A 20,923-nucleotide genomic window follows, 5' to 3' on the forward strand; every position below is an offset into this window, starting at 1 on the left:
CGTGGCATCCCGACCCTGCTCTCCCCTGTGCTTGCCACCACCACCTCCTAGGAGCAAGGGTGAGGGGAGGGGTCAAGGCCAGCGCTGTTAGCCTCAGCCCCCACATTCCATCCACTCTGTTGCTGCCACCTCCAGGGAGCTCCATCCCCTGTGTCCTTACCATCATGGTGGTGCTCTGCTGCACCGCCACTTCCTATGTGAACGCTGTATTTGCACTCTGGTTGTTTCTGTCAACCAACCAGAGTGTGAATAAGGCGTTATGGACAAACAGACAGACTACAGCTTTTATAAAATTAGAATAGTAAGTTCCATTACTGAAGATGCCCTATATTAAAAGTAAGACCTGCAGAGACATTTAACCAATGTCACAAAGCCATCTTGCCACAATGTCCAGCAATGTCACAAAGCCATCTTGCTTGTGTGTTCTTTTATTTAAAAAAAGGTACTTGACCAAATGTGTCCTTTAAAACTTCGATAAAAAGGTGGACACTGGACAATGTTATTGTTTTCTCTATTAGGTATAAGGGGTGATGTTTTTGGAAGAGGCTCTTAAAAGTTTTTGGAAAGTTTTCAAATTTCAAAATAAAATGGCCTTATTAGCCTCAAATTTATGGAGAGGCAGTAATCTCTCCATAGCTAAGGCAGCAACTAGCTTTCCATTATAACTGTGACCTTAAAGTATGCATTTTTAGCATAGTTAGAGGGGAGGGGAACTTCTGATATGCTGAGGAAAAGGCCCTTTCATTTTAGATTTCAAATACCTGGTCTTAGGCCAGTTGAATGTAAAGGTGAGATTTGAAGTAAAATCGTGCAGGCAGTCTCTTGGATGCTGAAAATAGAAAAATGTATAGATCATGTTCAGGATATTTTTATGCAGGTTTTTTTTAATAATATACCTCAGGCATATATGATGGAGAAACTAAAACCTTGTATAGTTAAAGACTGTAGGGGAATCGTATTTACTGCCTTTAATAGGTTTAAACAAATGAAGTTTCAGATTTTAGAAATTACTCATTGCCAAACTCAAAACATTAGTATGTTCCAATGGACTCTAGTGATTTTAAAGAAAATCCATCTAATCTGCTTTTCTTTTTCCTTTTCCCACCCCGTAGCAAGTGTGTGTGTGTGTGTGTGTGTGTGTGTACACACGCATACACACACTGACCTCCCAAACACCCTATTCACATCTGTGTTTGTTCAAAAGAAGCTTCTCATATTAAAGAATTCACAAACTTTGAGCTCACACACATTCTGAAGCGTCCAGACAGCTCAATCTGAATGCAGAATCAGACAATTGGAAGGATGCGAGTTGTGCCTTTGAACATATTTTACTGTAAAAGTAATGCATTCATTTCTTCTTTTGACTTTGCTTTGCAGTTCATACTTTTGCCACCTTGAGAGTTCACTGCTTTAATGTGCTCTCTTTGGGACACTCATTGAAAAGTCATTTGGAAACAGAGGGCAAGAAAGAATGCTGGCATTTGCTAAAATGTGCCTTTTGAAAGAATCACATTATACCAGTGTTCTGCTAAATGGATTGGATGCTGGTAAATAGGCTTCTGGATAAAGTTCAGTTAGCTGTAACTTATAAAAACATATATGTTTTGATACATGACTCCCTGACATGACTTTATTCCCATGCAATACTACTGCAATTGACATCAGGGAAAGCACACAAGTAGGAAGTGATTTCAATCAGTTTAAATAATGGTTGGTTGCCAAGGCATTTTCTGTGAAGGGTTCTTGATTTTGACACTTACTCCCCACTGGCCCACAAGAACCATTTTGCTAATGTTCCAAGAAAACTGTAAGAGCCAACCTCTTCTCTTGAGCACGAGATGAGTATTCTTAACCTATAGCTTTAATTTTATTTTCTCCCTTTCCTGTATGAGACGGATTACAGCTTTGACTTCAGTTCAGATGAGAAAGCAATAAGAAAATGCAATAAACCTGATTTTGAGCTGAGCCATATGCAATTTTGCATATATTCTTTTATATGCAAATTATTTTCTTTGGCATAAACAAAAAAAGGTAAAATAGTGATTCTAGTGCGAGTATGTACCTGCTATTTCCCTCTATGAGAAACTGACCACAACTATTTTTTTTGTCCTTTAGGTGGCAGCATATGACTTTAGTCTTCCAATAAGCATTAATTCTAGTGAGGTTCCACCTTCACAACAAAGCTCTGAACCTACAACTCCTTCTGGATCTGTAAAACACATCATTGTTCCTCGTCCCCAAATGGTGACTATGGCTGTTCCTTTATGTACAGTTCAAGCAACTGGTATGTAAACTGTAGATATTCACAAGTGCTTGGTATTTATATCAATAGGTACATGTTATTCTCTATATTGCCTTTGAAAGGATTTATTAGTTGTTTAGCAAAGTAAGTATTCAAGCTAAAGAACTGAGGTGGGTGGAATTTTCTAGGTAATTGTAGCATTTACTCTAATAAACAATTCAGAAATGTAAGAAAAGTATTGCTGAATCTGTTCACTCAGGTTGTATACATCTTAATATCTTTGGAGCTAAAATCATACTGTGTTGCCCTAATTTCTAAAAAGAAGTATGGTATAGTCAACACCAAAATACTGGGGGGAAAAATATGGGAAAAATACTTATTTTAATTCTGTAATTTCTAAGTCATTATTTGTATATTTTAATTTACCTACAATCCAGTTTCTTATCTTGTTACTGATGGATAGCCCTATCAGTTGGTATACTAGTCCTATCATTTGGAGTAGTTAATGATCAGTATGGAAAAGTGACACAGCTCTCATTATGTGTCTTTCCTGTGAGGCTCCATCAAAATGAGGGATTGGTGTTGTGTATAACAGTTAAAAACTTGGCTCCTCAAGAGTGGCCCTAATCTAATCTGAAGAGAATTACAAGTAGTTTGGTTCATTTGTTTTTGTACATGCTTATATGCAAATGTCTCTTTGCTGGCCTTTAAAAGGCAGATTGTTGCCTAAATTTATAAGCATTATGCCTCCAGGAGCAACCTGGTAGCTTGTACAATCCTGTTCTGCTTCATTAGAAAAAATTATCTGTATTTTTTCTTGTATCAACTCTCTTGCTTACCCTCACCCTGCAAATACCTGCTGGCACTGGTAATATTCCTCTTTAGGAGATATATATGCATGCATTGGTTGCCTGAATTGAGGCTTAAGTGCAGATATGATTGTCTCAGGCTGTATAAAGATTTTCATTTGTACTGGCAGAAATTTCTTCCAGTAGAAAAATAGTTTGGGACCTGGCCTGCACAGACATTCCTCCAGCCCTATGGCTGAAGAGCTTCTTAGATGAGCTCTCCTGTTAGGAGGACTAGAGGGCTGCCCCCTAGGCCACTCTGCCCTTATGGGAATCTAGTGATTGATCCTCTGGCCTCTCCCCTGCCTGGTAAGTGGTTAGACTGTGAAGTGACAATTGGCTATTCCTATAAACTAGTGGCTGCCACATACAGCTGGAGAGTTGTATAGATGTTCAGTTTCCCTTTCTTCTGGTTTAACTGTGGTTCTTGCTGGGTTGTTTTTCTCCCAGAGTTGCCATTTTTGCTCCAGGACTAAAAGCCTGAATGCCTATGCACTTTTGGTTTCTACCGAGAGAATGGTAATTCTCCTTGTAGAAAGTCTGCAAGAACACAGGGGACAGAGCTGGTTACTGTGAAAAGTCATAAAAAGAGGAATTTTCTCACACTACGGGCCCCTAACTTAATTCACATCCTTGACAAAATGTTCACCTTTTAGGGTTCTCTCCTGCAGTACTGCAGGTCATATGTATGGAAGTCATCATATCCACATATAAGTTTATTTTCATAGAATCATAGGGCTGGAAGGGACCCTGAAGGATCATTGGGTCCAGCCCCCTGCATGAGCAGGAAAGACATCTGGGGTCAGGTGACCCCAGCCAGGTGACTGTCCAGGCTTCTCTTGAAGACCTCTAGGGTAGATGATTGTACCACCTCTGGGGGGAGCTTGTTCCATAGTCTGGACACCCTAGTTGTGAAGGAGTTTTTCCTAATGTTCAGCCTGAAATTAACTTGCAGGCGTCTGGCTGTTGTTTCTAGTTTTCCCCCAGGGCACCCTGGTGAACAGTTGTTCACTGAACCTTTGATGTATGCTTCTGATATAGTGGTAAGCCGCAATCAGGTCCCCTCTCAGCCTTCTTTTCTTTAGGCTGAAGAGTCCGAGATCCCTCAGCCTCTCCTCGTATGGTTTGCCATGCAAGTCCCTGATCATACGGGTGGCCCTTCTCTGGACCCCCTTGAGCTTCAGCACGTCCTTGTTGAAGTGTGGCGCCCAGAACTGGGTGCTATGCTCCAGCTGCGGCCGCACCGATGTTGAGTAAAGCAGGAGAATCATTTCTTTGGTTTTACTGGAGATGCACCAATTGATGCATACCAGAGTTATTGGCCCTAGTTACTACTGTGTTGCATTGCTGGCTCATATTCATGCTGGAGTCTATTGTTACCCCCAGATCCCTTTCATTTGTAGTGCTGGTCAGGTTAGCGATGCCCAGCCTGTAGGTGTGCTGGGGGTTCTTCCTTCCCAGATGCAACACTTTGCTGTTCTCTATGTTGAACCTCTTCTGGTTCCATTCTGCTCAACATGCCAGCCTGTCTAGGTCTCCTGGTATCTGCAGCCTGTCTGCGGGTGTCTCTGCACAACCCCATATCTTGGTGTTGTGCGCAAACTTGGCCAATGGGCTTTTCACTCCCTCATCCAGGTCGTTGATGGAGATACTGAACAGCATTGGGCCAAGTACTGACCCCTGGGGTATGCTGCTGCCCACATCATGCCAGGACAACACCGATCTATTCATTGCACTCTCTGCATCCTACACTGCAACCGGTTTTACACCCACTTGATGGTCCCACAGTTGAGCCCGATGTCTTCCAGTTTTCTGATCATTACCTCATGGGATACCAGGTTAAAGGCTTTCTGGAAGTCAAGGTACATGATGTCAACCGCTTTTCTCTCATCCAGCTGACGAGTCACCTCATCATAGAAAGAAATGAGGTTGGTCAGACAAGACCTGCCCACGATGAAGCCATGCTGGCTGTCATTCAGTATCATGCCTTCTGCAAGTTTGTCACATATAGCCTCTTTGATGAATGTTTCTAGGATTTTCCCTGGAATAGAAGTTAAGCTAATTGACTTGTAGTTTCCCAGATCTTCATGCTTCCGTTTCTTGAAGATGGGTATAACACTGGCCCTCTTCCAGTCCTCTAGGATTTCTCCAGAGGCCCATGATTTTTGAAAGACCTTTGCCAGGGGTTCTGCAATTACTTCAGTCAACTCTTGCAGCACTCTTGGGTGGAGTTCATCTGGTCCTGCTGATTTATATACGTCTAATTTCTTTAATTGATTGTACACCAGTTCTATGGCAATGGTGGGAATGGTGTCAATCCTGCCCTGCTTGTTCTGTGCCCTACCTGGCATGTTGTTCCCCTTGGTCTTGTGAAAGATCGAGGCAATATAGTCATTTAGGAGTTCTGTTTTTTCCTGAGTGGTAGTGATCAAGTATCCTGAGGCATTGAGCAGTGGCCCCATACTCCCATTAGTTTTCCTCTTATTCCCTATGTACCTAAAGAAGGACTTCTTGTTGTCCTTGATTCTTGCAGCTAGTTTTAGTTCGGTTTCTTCCTTAGCTTGCCCAATCTGGCTTCTACAGATGCGGGCCATTGTCAAGTAGTCTTTCTTAGAGGCTGTCCTAAGCTTCCATTGTTTGTACACCTCTTTCTCTTCCTGTAGGAGGTCTGCAACTTCCCTGCTTAGCCAAGAGGGTTTTTTGACCCTTTTGCTACTTTTTCTCCATAAGGTAATGGATTTTCTCTGAACTTTAAGGATTGTATCCTTAAGGGATGACCATTCTTCTCGTGTTCCCTTTACCTGTGGTCCTTGGTGTCTCAGGGCATTCTCTACTAGTGATCTGAGCTTATAAAAGATTGCATTTTTGAAGTTTAAGGCTTTGAGCTTGGTATCTGTTTTGTCAGCCTTGAGACGGACTGTGAACGTAATGATTTCATGGTCACTATCGCCTAGGCTGCCCTCTATGTTTAAGTTGGTCACCAGGTCATCACGCCCTTTGGCCAGGACCAGGTCAAGAACTGCAGTGCCTGTAGTTGGCCTGTGCACCTCCTGAGTCAAAAAAAAGCTCTTTGGTGCTGGTCAGGAAGGATTGTGATCGATCCAAGCTGGCAAAGCATTCCTCCCAGGAGAGGTCTGGGTAGTCGAACTCACCCATGACAACCATTTCCTGTGCACGTGCAGCCTCCGTTAGTTCATGGGTGAATGCTAGATCAAGTTCCTCCCCTTGGTTAGGTGGCTTGTAGTATACACCTACAGTCAGGTCTGTCTCGCCATGCTTCCCCTGGAGCTTGACCCAGAGGGTTTCAAGCTGTTCTTCTTTGGGGCCAACATCGGCCTGTAGGGAGCTGTACTGCTCCTTCACATAGAGGGCAACACCCTCACCTCTCTTCCCTACCTGATCCCTTCTGTGAATAATGTTGCCCTTTATGGCTACGCTCCAGTTGTGAGAGGAGTCCCACCAGGTCTACGTGATCCCTACTGGATTGTAGTGCCCACTGGAAAGCAGGAGGACTAGTTCCTCCTGCTTGTTCCCCATGCTTCTGGCATTGGTGTACAGGCACCTAAGTCCTTCTACTGAGGTCATTGGCTGTCTGTCATGTTGAAGGGGAGCTGTTTTCTCAGCTCCTGTAAGAGTGACTTGCTTGGTTTCATTGTCAGTGGAGCTTTCCTGTATATTGGTCCTGTAAATTGTAATATATTTTAACAGAATTTGAATCCAAGTATTAATATATAACTATTTAAAATGGTGTACCACAGTGACAAACTTATTGATTCATGTATGGCTTGAACTTAAAAGGAACATTTATCTTGCTTCTGTATTTTTTTGGAACAGTGAAATTATTCATAGTCATTAAGCCTGGCAAATAAACGACAGTCTTTTTTTTTATCTAATTCAGTCCTTTATAAACGTGGCTATACTTGGAGCCTGATCACAGTCAAAAAAAAAAAAGAAAGAAAGAAAGAAAGAAAAAAGGGCAGAATATAACACTTGGAACAAATGCAGTTTTTGTTTTTTACTGTGACTTTAAAGTAAAGATACAGTATTCAAAAAGGGATCAAAGATTCATTGTCTATATTGTATAGCATTGATTCCAGAATGCAATAAAATATAATATTTAAATATAAAATTATTTTGAAATTTAATCTTAAGTCTTTGCAAATTTTCTTTCCCCTCTTGCACCCATAAATAACAATGAATACTGAACTGTAAAAATGTTATTCATCTCATTCAATCCACTGCTATGCCATTGAATATTACTATTTAGAGATGAACACGCCTACTGGACTGATTAAAAATGGTCTTGGCTGCGATATGTACAAAATAGGTCTGAAGCTGTTTTGTTCCCTGGATGGATCACTCTAAAAGCAGAATACTACTAGCTTCAGCCATGCTGCAGTCATGTTTTTCAAACTTGCATGTAGCTACTACTGTTTTAAAGCCTTCTAGATATTTTTTATATTGTGTTACCAGAAATCATATGGGGTCTTTCCTCATCTTTAAAGGAAAGCAAATTTCACAACCAAGTACTACTTTAAGCTTTTCCCTTTTGAAAAATGTTGCTGTTGAAAGAAGAAAAGGACTTAACAAACAAAAAATAATGAAAAATGCTGGGCCAAGTATCCCACCTTAACTAATCAGGAGGAAAGAGAAGACACCTACTCTGTCACCAGTTCTTTTGATGCTATTGTGCATCTGAAGATTTTGGAGTATTAATGTTGCTACTCGTAAGCTAGGTACAGACATTCAGAAAGCTGGGGGAGGTTAGATTGCATTAAAACCAGCCATCTGATGTAACTTAGTTTTCCCAGGTGCAGACCTTACACTTAGGGTCAATCTAAGTGTGAGCCATACAGAAGTTGAGGAAGGTTAGATTGGTCTAAAAATGGCCGACATGATCCAACTTAACCCTACCTTGGAGGTAGTCTAAGTTGGATATAGTTTGGTGAGACTAATCTAACTGCACTTCTGTACATGTGCCCAGACCTGGGACTGGGGAAGACCAGCTGCTGACCCCAGCCCTGAGGCTGCACTTGTACCCTGCAACCTCATGGCACCAGGCTGTTTTTAGGCCCCTGGCCCCACCCCCAGATGAAGAATCCCTGCACAGACCAGCCAGCAACCCCATGAGCCAAACCCCCCAATTCCCCTCAAGCTCTACATGGACCCTGCTAGCTCCCTGATCCTGCCAAACCCTTCTGGAATCCTGCAACTCCCCATTGAACCTTGATAGCCCTGTGGATGCCTCCAAGCCCTCTGAAGACCCTGCTAGCCCCTCTAGTCCTGCCAAACCCTCCTAGACCCCAGTAAACCCACTCACAGACCCTGCTAGAGCCCTGATTCCTCCCAGACCTCCCGTGGACCCTGCTTACCCCTCACTTCCCCCAAGCCATTTTGCTAACCCCACATCCCAACTTACTTTAGATCTAATGGCCATTTTTAATTCAATCTACCCTCCCCTAATCTCCCCAAATGTCTGTACGTACATGCCTAGAGACATGTACTGGCAAAAATTTTAGCTTTAATTAAAAAAAAATCAGTTTTTAATATTCATGATGGTAAATGAAAATGAAATGAGTTCACCCAAAAGACTGGAAATTAAAGGCAAACAAAACGAACCCATAATGATTATTTTTTAAATAATCGCAAAATATTTTTAGGCCAAACTCATTACTTGGAATTCACAGTACTGTGCCCTTTGATTTGTCTTTTGAGTCAACCTTCTTCTTTACATGCCCTATGGAGCCCTGTGATAGGTGTCCCATAACTCTTTCCAAGCTGTGGCATTATCTTGCTATGTCTAATTATGGATTACTTTCTTATCAAGTGATTTCTGGACATTATAGCTGTTTTTGTAAATGTGTATATGCATGAAACACTTGTGACTCCAAGAGAAGCTTAATGGAGATGGATGTTTTAGAGGTCACACCACTTGGAATAAAATATCCTAAACACAGCAGTTTCCCCAGCTATTTAAGAGCTTTCTAAATTCAAGAAGCACCTTTTCTTTCAAGGAAAATAACCAAATGTCAGAAGTATCAGCCAGTCAGCTTTCAGACTCTGCTGTCAACACCACTGCCTTATCATTGGCACCGTAGCACATCACCAGATGGCTCTGTGTGCACCAGAGAATCCATTTATATATTTGTACTGAGTACACTGGCTAGGTTCATATCTGTACATACCATTAATTGTGGAGATTGCATACTTGCCCTTATAGACAGATGTCCACCATTTATTTTAATGACAATAAATATTGTTGGTGGCTATCTAAAATGAGAAATGAGCTTAGACATCAGTGTTCTCTGGAGAGAAGAACAAAGTGTTGTAATCAAGTGGCTTTGCTGCACCGTGAGAGCAATGCATAGGTTTTAGTAAAATTTCTTGTGCCCTAGCTCGTTTACTTGTAGCAGTTTTGTCTAGTACAAATGCAAAGCTAAGAATTGTGGTGGGGCACATTTAATTTCTTCTCAATCTTTTGTCATCCTTTATTCTATCACCAGGGAGAAGCAATGACTATATTAAATAAAAGAAATGTGATTATGATAGATCTATAAATATTCTCTGATGAATAGCAAAATCTACATATATTGTCATAAATATAAATAAAATCTATTAAAATATAAAGGAGGCACTAATAGATTTGTTAAACGTTTAGTACCCATTTTGAAAACAATGAAGCTAATACTATTTGAATTTTCCATCATTAAGGAAAAGTAATGTTTGATGATACCTAAAACAGATGTTCCTGAAGCTACTCCATTTCACTTTTTAAAAGTTTTTTCTCGGGTCTTTATAATACTTCCACATAATCTGCCACTCTTTGCGTTAATCTAAAATTAGAAGGTTATACTTTTTTCTCTGTTTATAATGTCTGTGGTATAAATGGAAGATGATATGAGTCTCATTGCTAAACAGTTTTTAACTTTACCTCCCTTTTGGTACCTGTTGCTTTGGTGAATTTAAAAATTAAGTCATTTAGATGCCTCTTTCTATCAAGGGGTCACAACGCAGTAGGAATCTACATGATATTATATCTGCCTGTAGTTTGTTGGCAATGAAAGGAAAGCTTAGGTTTTAAAATAAAGGTGAAATCTGTCAGCCAAAAAATTTGTAATGTGAAAACATGGTTTTGATGAGAGAAGATGTAGAAATATTTGTCAGGATTATGGTGGATAAACTTCTTTGGTTGTTTTTTCTCCCACAGTACTTAAGCCACCATTGCAATTCTCTACTGCAGAACTTATATTTTCACTTCATTCAAGAAATATAAATTTAGATACTGTTGATGAAAGTCAGAGTACTCAGGTACGTAAACACAGTTGTTTTTATGTCTGTTCTTGACTGAATCTATTTTACTTCACTGTAAAATCGAGGTACAAGGTAGAAACTCAATTGCAATTTAAACAACTACATAAATATTTTCTGAAGTTTTTTTTAAATAGATTCCTAAGTGTTTTTATTATTGTGGGTTTCATGTTGATGTCTAAACGTTATAGCTTTTGCACCATTTCTGAGTTGAGCTTGGTTTTACTTTCTGATTCATGAAACTGACTTTTGCAATGCATGAGTAATATATGATTTTCACAGATGCACAGTGATCATGTGTAGTGTATATAGTGATGTCTGAGTTTTTGCCTGAAAGTCTTTTTCGGGGGATTTCACACGCATATAGTGTGTGTGTGTGTGTGTGTGTGTGTGTGTATATAATATTTCTTCTTGAAATGACCTTTGCATATCTGGTTCCACTGCAGACATAGGCATTGTATATTGTGCTTCATGGTTCTTGAAAAAAGGGAAGACAATATAAGTGGCATGTTTCCATTGATCCATAGATCCAAAGTTCCAAGGGTGGTTTAACAAGTTCCAACCTTTACCCTTTAATCTTCTTCATCTTTGTTTCTCCTGGTGATAGTGGTGTGAAATAATTTCCTTCATACTTCATTGCATAGTTAGTAGGGTTTTATGTTTTGACATTTCTAGTAAATGATAGTTTGGATCTTGTTTATATGTAGCAATTTCCCTTTTTTTTTAATAGTGTTCTTAGAATTCTGTTATTTTGGAACCAGAAAATCATTTAGAGTTTTAAAATTGTCCTCATGCCTTAATAGAATGCTTCAAATAATGACCTCTTTGGTTAATTCAAATTTAGAGAAGGGGTAATCTTATGTACTTGTTAGAGATCAGATCTAGACTTACTTATTTTCTCAGGCATCTGGGGATGTAAGAATACCAGATCGGAACCAAAATAGGCACATCAATACTTATTGCTTTTGGGAGCTATATTCCATGCAGCCTTGGTTAATCCTTTCGCAAGTTTCCTGAGGGTGTTCCTCTGGAATCTTGGAAGAAGTGACCACAATTGTCTTTTTCATAGGTATTCTAAACAGATAATTGAAAAATTATAATCTCCTAGGAGGTCCCCTGAATCTGTCTATGGGAAGAATGTCATAAAACCAAAAAGCAGAAAATAGAAGGATTTCCCTCTATGCTCATTTCACCAGATGTCATCTTCATTATATCCTTCCCATTTTTTCCTTATGACAGTATGAACTGACAGCAAATAAGTGTGATGTAATAGAAATCTATGGAGTAAGCTCCTTTCTAGGGGATATTCTCTGAGATGGTCAGGATTAGCTTTTATTAGGGACACAACTTTAATCTGGGATTGCATTGTGAACTGCCTGTGATGCTTCTGAAATGCTGTCTCTTCTCTTGTTTCTCCTTTGACTACTCTTAGGATTTTGGTATAGTCTGCTCTCAGGGAGCCATTTATACCATTTTTTCCTGTATGGTTTTGGCTGTGGAACATAACATGTACTGATATTTATGTACAAGAGCTTTTCCTGTCACAGCAATGACACACCCTATTTTCAGTTCTTTCATTGAAACCTCTTCAGAATTTTCATCAGAATTTGTGGAGGTAGGAAGGTATAAACCTCCTTTGCCTACAGGCAATATAGAAGATGCATGAGGAGCCTAACAACTTTCATAGTCTCAACAAACATATCTAAAGGATCAGCGTATATAGTATCTTTGGTAATTGTAGTTCCAAATCCCACAGGTAGTGCATTTGCATCTTGCAGTGTTTCATTGGAAGAAATGGGTTTGTCTCATTATCACCACCCCCCACCAGTATCAACACCACAGGAGTTAATGTACAGTATTGATCTCATACTGGCCAACTTTCATAGACGAGAGCTCTACCACTGAGTTAGCAATTCAGTTATTCTGAACCTCTGTTGGTTGACCTAGTACTCTAGGTCAGGGTTGTCCAATACATGACATGTGGGGCCCATGTGAGTTATCTTGGAGCCTGTGGGTGACTTCCTGGGCTCCACTCCCCATACTGCTCTTTCTGCTGCTCTCCATGTCTCCAAGCTTCCCTCTTCCTTCTCCAGCTTTCTCTTCCTGCCCCTGTTCCTGTGGGTGGAATAGTGGAATCTGTGCAGCCCATGTGGCAGGGATGCCTGGAGAGTTTGCACATTTTGATCTTGGCAAGAGCCCACATAACGGGGAGAGCCTGAGGAGCCCACACAGCCTGTGTGGTGGGGGAGCTTGTGAAGCTCAGAGGACCTAGGAATCTGAGTAGTCTTTGCGGCAAGGGGGCTGGAGAAGTCTATGCTTCTGTGCATCCTGTGTAGCAGGGGGCTCTGGGAGTCCATGTCATCTGTGAAGCAGGATGTGGCCCCATGTGGCTTGTGGCCCAGGAGGGCCTGTGGCCTATGTGAGATGCAGCTCCCAGCCTCTCAGAAGTTGGACAGCCCTGCTCTAGGTTACTCTTAAGTATTGCAGAAGTCAGTATCCTATTTGGGATTTGATAATATGAACTGGGTTTTCCTTCCAGGAGGGAAAACTGATTTTTGTGTATAGTGACTGGTAAATGTGCTCTCTGTTAACCAGCAGACATGCTTTCTTTCTTCCCATACATCTATAAACAATACTTACTTTATTGCTTTGTAGTGCTTTCTGGGAAATGTTGAATCAGTTGATTCTTATCTGTAGAAAAGAACAATTCATATAGTAGTCTGACCTGTTTGCAATAGAAAAAGCTTAACATAAGGCTATGTGAAAAATATCATAATGGTTAGTATTTGCCATCATCTTGCATAATATCCTTGTTTCTCTACAACTCTTGACAGAAGCTTGGCCTAAAGAATACCTCAAGGCAACAGTTGACATGGAAATTAGATCTTGACAGTGCAGGCAAAGCTGTTGAGGATGGTGTTTTTAAATTTAGTCTATGCACTGGCGTTCTTGTTCCAAGACAGAAAACTAGTGTCACTGTAAGCTTCTGCCCTCGTAAGTATTTTTCAGAATTTGGTAACTGATGTATAAATATTTTTTTTCACATTTACTTTGTTCAAGTCTCCATCTCTGTAGGTTTACTTAAGCCCCTTTTCACTGTGCTTCATGAATAACACATTTTCTTTGCTGAATTTTGTTTGAAGAACTACTAACATGTCTAAATGGCCATGTGAAGCAAAGTCTGAAATTAAATTTATAATTAAAAAACAACTTCTTGAACTCCTAACTTATATGTTGAAGCAAGGCAGACAAAAGTGGTATTTCATTATCTTGATATTACCTAGTGTTACAGCCTTTGGCATTGTGCTGCTGGAAAGTAGCCTGTTGAGCTTCAGAGAACTGATTGTAACAGACATGACAGCACAGGAAGGGGGAATCAGTTGAAATAGAAGTGTGCCTTCCAATGTAAAAGGCTTTGAAAGAGGGGATGCCCAAGACATTTTTTGGCAAAAAGCAAAAAGACATATGAACAGATTCTAATTTAAGAGTTTCTCTGGGATTCTGAAGGTCTCTGGTTCTCTTACCCTAGGGCAATATCTTAACACTATCACAGGTTGCAGAATTCTGTTTAGCTATTTATATGCTTACCATGAAATACAAAAGTGATCTTTTTTAAAAATTTTTCTATCAGAACAAAATAGTAAGCTACTCATTTCCATCAACATAGGAAATATTTCTATAAAACTGACCTTGGAAAGCATATGTATATGTGTAGACAAGGTTCTTTGGGTGAATATGATATATTTTATTAGACCAACTTAAACAGCTGGAATTTTTTTTATGTATGTGTGTATGTTTTCCAATATCACTTTCTCCTTGTTTGAACCCTGTACCCAATGGGTGTGGATGGTTTTCATTTTTTAAAGAAAATGTTAATGTCACATAATTTTTTTCATGAAAAGGCAATTTACAGATATTTGATGATTTTGACAGAATTCCCTGGGAAGAGGATTGTTTTAAAAATGTCTCAGTTCACTGTTTATCAGTTTTGATTTGGGTGACATGATTTCAATACTTCTGAAATAACTATTCTGTAATATTTGTGTGCTGACTGGAAATTACTGGGACATTTAAGAATATGCGGTCACTGTCAGAGATTTCTCAAAGGTGTCAGTGAGGTCTCATTCAGTGTAAACAGTTCTGTATATTTGGAATTAAAAATATAGTAGTAATATCAACTACTAGGAGAAAATTCTGGAATGCCATTTTACTTCTGAAAGACAGGGACAGCAAGCTAATTTAAAACTATTCGATGCTTATCAGTCTATTTGTTAAACGTAAGGCTGTTTTCTGTAACAAAAAACAAACAACCCCCAAACAAATAAACATAAAAACCTGTTTGGGCCCTGTGCCATATATTTTAATTCAGCAACAAAAATATATCTGTTTAGTGAAATTGAGTGCAAAGTGTCTTTATCCATCTGATTCTTATGAATAATGCTTTTTCTATACTGATTTTTGGAACTTGATGCCATGTTCCTTTTTCCAGCTTTTATTGATTCAGGGCACTGGTTAGGGGTCTGTGATGACTTACGAGACTTGGGCATGGCTCATATAAAATATACTTGATTGGAAGTCAGTGATGATAATCATATTAACAGTGACTTTGGGGAGTGATTAGACATAGGAAAATAAGAATGATCACTGAATTGAAAGAATTAGAAATGTTGTTCCAGGTAGCATGGAAAAAATGAAGAAAAACAAAGGTGGGAGGGAGAGACAAAGGGAGCAAGAAAGGAAGGAAAACACAAAAGGGTAGGAAAGGAATGACAGGAGCAAAGAGGTCACACGTTGGCAGATGCTGAACAATCCAGTGCTGTAAGAATGAGAACATGATATTTGAATTTTCTGTTGAGAGAGAGAGAAACTGCAGCATGGAGTCATGAATGGCATGTCTGGGTAAAAACAGCAGAGAGGTTAGGTAATTGCATCTACTGAATGTTGGAAAGGCTAATGAGATGAGTCAGAGAAAAAGAGGTTATGGAAACCAGGCAAGGGAAACATGGCATGACCGTAGGATTTTGTAGTGGGAGCTGAGGAGATGAGGATGGTGTCATTCAGAACTTTATTAAAAAAAAAGATTCTATATGTGATTTAGAAATTATGATTCTGAATTTTTCTTTTTTTTTCTTTTACTTTTTATTAGGTATCCTGATTTTTCTGTTGTCTTTCAAATAATACAGAAGCACAAAATAGAGGGTTGTCACTTTTTACTTTGTCGTGGAAACACACGCAGCATACTTTTGGGTCAGGTCAGCAGAAGCTTTTATTCAAAAGAAACTACAGCTGTAGGGGGGACTCCAAAGTGACATGGATCTCCCAAGCACTTGGAAGGGGTCCCTCCCCAAGAGCAAAATCAGGAGGCTTATATACTTTTTAACAGTTGCTTACAACTCACGTGATCATATAGTGAAATTAGCATGAAAAGCGGCTATAATATTACTTCATTATTTCTTTGCTGTAATCAGGATGGGAACTAATGGGGGAGGCGAGGTTAGTTCACAAACCTCCTTCTTGCACCTGCAAATCAGAGTTGTACATACTTTTTGCTATCTTCAAGGCCGCGGTGAGCGAAGCAGTTGCAGAGGAGTTACAAAGAACAAACACTTTCTCTTATCTGTTCTACTATACAGAGCCAGCAATTCTCCACAAAGCGGTTATGTCATCTTATAACTAAAATAGTCAAAGTTTAAGGCATATATTTTTTCTGATTCCACAACTTCATGGAGAGTTTTAATTATCAGTTTCTTAGAGAATGTATATATCTACACAAATTAATCCTGATAGTATTGTATTCAGCGAAACTAAATATTCAGACAACTCATTTGTTTTTTATTTTGCGAAGATTGTTATTTTATTGTTAGATGTTACGGGCCTGTCTCAGGATGTTAGTATGTTTAGACTGAGCAAGGAAAACAGCTTAATAGATGGAGAGAATGTGAATGACTGCTGAACTGGCATACCATTAGATCAGCTGGGTTTGTTTTTAGGGTTGCTCAAGGCAGTATTATTCTTACAAAGGTAAGTGGAAATAAAATGGAGAGAGAAATATTTTTATTGATACTTACAAATCAGATAATGCCACACTTCCTGAAGTAGGGTCTGTGAATGACAGGTGGTCCGATGACATATGCTTCCAGTTGTCACAGTATATTAACCTTTAAAATATATTGAATGCTTTCCTAATGTTATTTTTCATGTAGGCAGTTGTAGTAGCAGCAGTCAAGGGGGCATCAAGTATTTGTGAATGGAAGGGCATAACGTAAGTTTCCTAGTGCGGGTTCTACACTACGAAGAAGTACAAGAATGCATCCTATAAAACAGTAGTTTTATGAAGTCAGACCTCCCCCTTCAGAGAATAAAATGCAGATACCAAATAACATTTGATTGTCTGAATAGATTATATGTGTTTATGTGGTTGTGTTTGGGTGTAAACAAGTGTTCACGGCATCTGGCTCAGGTTTATATGACTTAGTTATGCGAGCATTTGCTGCTTGCCATAGTGGGTTAAAACAGCCCCGCCCCAGGGCTGTGGAGAGTAGCTAGGCTTTCCCAGCCCTGGGACTATGCTACAGTCCCAGGCAAGTATTCGTTAGCTTGGTTTTTAACCCATTAGGTCAGGTTAACCTTTGCTGATCTCATGTTAGTTCTTGTCTGACAAGAACCAACTGTAGAATGGGCGTGCCATTTTTAGGGTGACTTAAGTCTTGTGAATGCTTGCACGCTCAAGTGTTTGTGTCTTCCGTAGCTCAGTTGGGGTGATCTAAATGTAATGCCTGTATGCACCCTCTGTCTATAAATATACTACAGCTGTGTATATGTGCACACACATATATGGAATGACTATTAATGAAGAACATAATGTTAATTTAAAATTGATTATTGATATGTTGATGTGTTCCCAAATCTGACATGTACACATATAAATAATCATAGTATCGTAGTGCTTAGGGTCGGAAGGGACCTAAACAGATCATCAGGTCTGGCCCCCTGCCCCAAGCAGGAATGAGTGCTGGGGTTGTATCACCCCAGCCAAATATCTGTCCAACCTACTCTTGAAGACCCCCAAGGTAGGAGAGAGCACCACCTCCCTTGGGAGTCCATTCCAGAGCCTGGCAGCTCTAACCATAAAGTAATGACTGCTGATGCCCAGTCTGAACCTTCTCTCTAACAATTGGTGGCCATTATTCCTAGTAACCTCAGGTGGTGCCCAGGGGAACAGAGCCTCCCCCAATTTTCTCTGGTCCCCCCTGGTGAGTTTGTAAACGGCCACCAGATCCCCTCTGAGCCTTCTCTTGTGGATAATAAAGCTTTCTGAAAAAAAAGTTGACTTCATAATTTCGTATTTTGAATAATTTTCCTGCTATTTGCAGTCTATTTGTGTTATATTTTTTGTAAAAAAAAAAAAAAAAAAAATCTCTCAAAATAGAATAGTAAGTTTTAAATTTATTTTTTTTAGTAATCTTTGGGATGACTAAGACAGGGAAGATCATGCCTTAAGCAAAGGATTGGACTAACTGACCTCTTAAAATCTCTTTCAACTCTATTTCAATATGATTTTCTGATCAAATACAACAAAACTCACATACAAGTCTTCAAGTAACTTACTGATTATTGAAGTGTTAGAGTGATATTATTGATATTGTAGCTGTGATGGTTCAAGAATTATGTAAAATGCAAGGATTTCTTAGGGTGATATATTTTATTGGGCCAACTGCATAGTTGTTGATGAAGAATGCCTTGCAGTTGAAAGCTTATCTAACTATCCCAGCTATGCAGTTGGTCCAAAAGAAGAGATTCCCCAAAGAAATCCTTGCATAGATACTAAAGAGCATTTTGGGTTTGATTTAGAGAAGTTTGTGTGAACAGAATGCAAGTTTAACTAGCCTTAAAGTAAAAATTAGAATGAATTATTTCAATGAACTAATCTGTTTGTTGTGGTAATACTAAATAAAGATGTTTTGTATCCTATGGTAAATTCTGTTGGGTTTTTTTTTTCTGGTGTTGAATTTAACTTAAACAAAAAGTTTGCATAACCTATGGTAATTCAATACCCTTTTTTCTACTATGAAAAAATATGACTAAGCCTAACAGATTCTTAAGGTGAGTACGTGGTTACCCATTGTGAGAAAAAATCAAAGGTCCACCCAAGAAGAATAGCGCATCATGTTAGCCTGTTTAAGACACACATGGGTTTCTATAGCCAATGGCTTATAATGAAAAGATGTGACTAGTATTACACTAAGCCACCTTTGACTACCCAGCTTGAGTGACCATGTCCCCATTTACAGTTGGGTCAAGTTGGGGGGTGGTCTGTGGTTGAAGTGGCTCAAGCTCATATCTCTGGAACAGTTACAAGATACTTTGAATCCTTTGCCATCATGCCCCAATAGCAGGTTATCCTCCTGTATATTCAGAAATCCAGTAACTCAGCGGTGTCCAACTTCTAAGCAGCTAGGGGCCATATACTATGCAGGATGCACTAGTGGGGGCTGTTCCACTTTTGCACTGCATGGCCAGGTGGCTGTTGTACCACATGGGCAGCTGTTGCACTGTGTGGAGGGGTTCCTCTCACCCAGCGGCCCTCACCACAGCTTCCTCACTGCATCAACTTGCAAGCTCCCCTGATGTCGTGGACTGCACTTCCTTGCTCCCTGGGGTGGGAGCAGGAAGTGAAATCTAGAGAGGGGAGCCTAGGGACCCTGGCTGAAGCATCAGTTGGAGAGGGAATGGTGACCATGTAGGAACCTGGAGGCTCCAATTGGACAGTCCTGCAGTAATTAATGGCTTGACAGGTTATAAAGAATTCAGAACCCTTGGGAGGATTACTTGTTGTATGACTGAAGGGTACAGATGACACCACAACCTCCAACTTTGTTTCCTTTTTTTTACAACATTAAGAGTAAGATAACCGTGCCCTCTAGGAGCTTCTGTGGGGAAAAATGATTGGTTTATTATTGATTTTCCTTTTTCTAGGGCATAGCTTCAGATACAGCTTGATAACTTTTTCCCTCTGAAATTGCTTTTTTTTACTGAGCAGGTACTTTTTCTGTTTCTATTCATTTCTGTTCATGAGGAGAAGGCAGCACCTTATGCTGCCATACCCAAGACTCCAGAGCACTTTTTTAACTGGTATGTTGGAAAGATGATCTAACTTTGAAGCAACTCCACCAAAAACCAGGTGGGCTGTGTTTAACTTGTTGCTAAGGCCTCACTTTTCCCCCACTTGAATAATTTACTGTTGAGAAGGTCTAAGCCTCTCTCTTTATTATGTTTTGTGAAAACTAGTTTCTGTTGAACTTGTTTCTAAGCTGATGGACAGGTTTTTAGCAGGTCAATTAAAAAGTTACTTTCAGGGAAGTTAAAGCTGGTTCAGTGCAGACTGATGTTTTATTAAAACTGGTTAGAGCTCATCTGGAATTTTTCAAAAGAGCCTAATGGAATTAATTTCAGTTGGATCGGAGAGACAAGCTCCCTTAGGCTCTTGGAAAGTGCCAGCCTTTGTTATCTGCTGTAGTGAGAGTACTGTTAAATTTAAAAAAACTACCGATGGGCACTAGTTATGTCATAGTTAGATTAAAATCTAACTTCTTTTTATAAATTAAGTTTATAACTCATTCTTCTTCCCTCGATTACATTTTACAAAATCAATCTAACTGAAATCTCACATTGTTGCCTAACATTTTATGGCACATTTTGGGGCAATTAAGACAAAATGTTTTCACTGAAAAGAAAGTAAAAATTCCTGTTATTTCCTCTTTAATCCTTTTTTTAGTACATACTCTCTCTTTTAAACATTAACATAGGAATGCCTTCATCTAAGTTAAGCAGGGAAATTGATTAAGATTCTCAAAGTGTTACCATAGATAAAAAATTTTTTAAACATTGGTAAACCCTCCTCTGTTGCTTACCTTCAGGGTGTTTACTTCTAAATTAGGATGATGATTACTTAATTTCCCCTAGTATGTCCAGTGTAAACAAGAGAATAAATTACTTAATTAATTCCAGAGATTCCAACAGCCCTGAGTAAATTTAGATGGACAGATTTGTAAATACTATTAGATATCCCCAAGGAAATCTCTCACATCTGCTGGACAGCTTGTTGACTGCTGTATAGAAAATGATGATGATACATATGGGTAGTAGTGTAGCACCGTTTTGGCTGTGTTGCTAATGGTATAATTAACATAACAAATATTTCACACCCAATTCTATATATGTAGTTTCTGCTGCCTAATTCTTCTGCATAATTATGTGAAATCAGACAGGAATCTGGATTTACATGATACCTGTCATTACGCAGTTTGTGTGGCTACCATTGTTGTGCAGTAACAATTTCTTGTTATTTTTGTTAATCGTGCCATTAGGAATGGAGCAAAGCTAGATAAGGTTACCATAAAGGTGATAGGATATGACAAAATTTCTGGAGAATATATCATCCCTTCTAAAAGAGAAAAGATAGTGGTAACCCACATACCTTCAAATTCTAAAACCTTTGTCTAAATTGGTGAGGAAAAAAAAGTGA

The 20,923-nt window shown here is 39.4% G+C and overlaps 1 protein-coding gene across 1 annotated transcript in view; it reads left to right on the forward strand.

The window, feature by feature from the left end:
- The window catches only part of CFAP47 (cilia and flagella associated protein 47), a 757,346-nt gene that overhangs the window by 125,138 nt on the left and 611,285 nt on the right, over positions 1–20,923 (forward strand). Inside the window, exons 22-24 of the mRNA XM_014520638.2 lie at positions 2,116–2,284; positions 10,298–10,398; positions 13,236–13,392. Of these exons, the coding sequence (XP_014376124.2) occupies positions 2,116–2,284; positions 10,298–10,398; positions 13,236–13,392 (427 nt within the window). The remainder of the gene's footprint in view (positions 1–2,115; positions 2,285–10,297; positions 10,399–13,235; positions 13,393–20,923) is intronic.

The sequence above is a fragment of the Alligator sinensis genome, unplaced genomic scaffold (genome assembly GCF_000455745.1).
Source record: "Alligator sinensis unplaced genomic scaffold, ASM45574v1 scaffold243_1, whole genome shotgun sequence".
Taxonomy (NCBI): domain Eukaryota; kingdom Metazoa; phylum Chordata; order Crocodylia; family Alligatoridae; genus Alligator; species Alligator sinensis.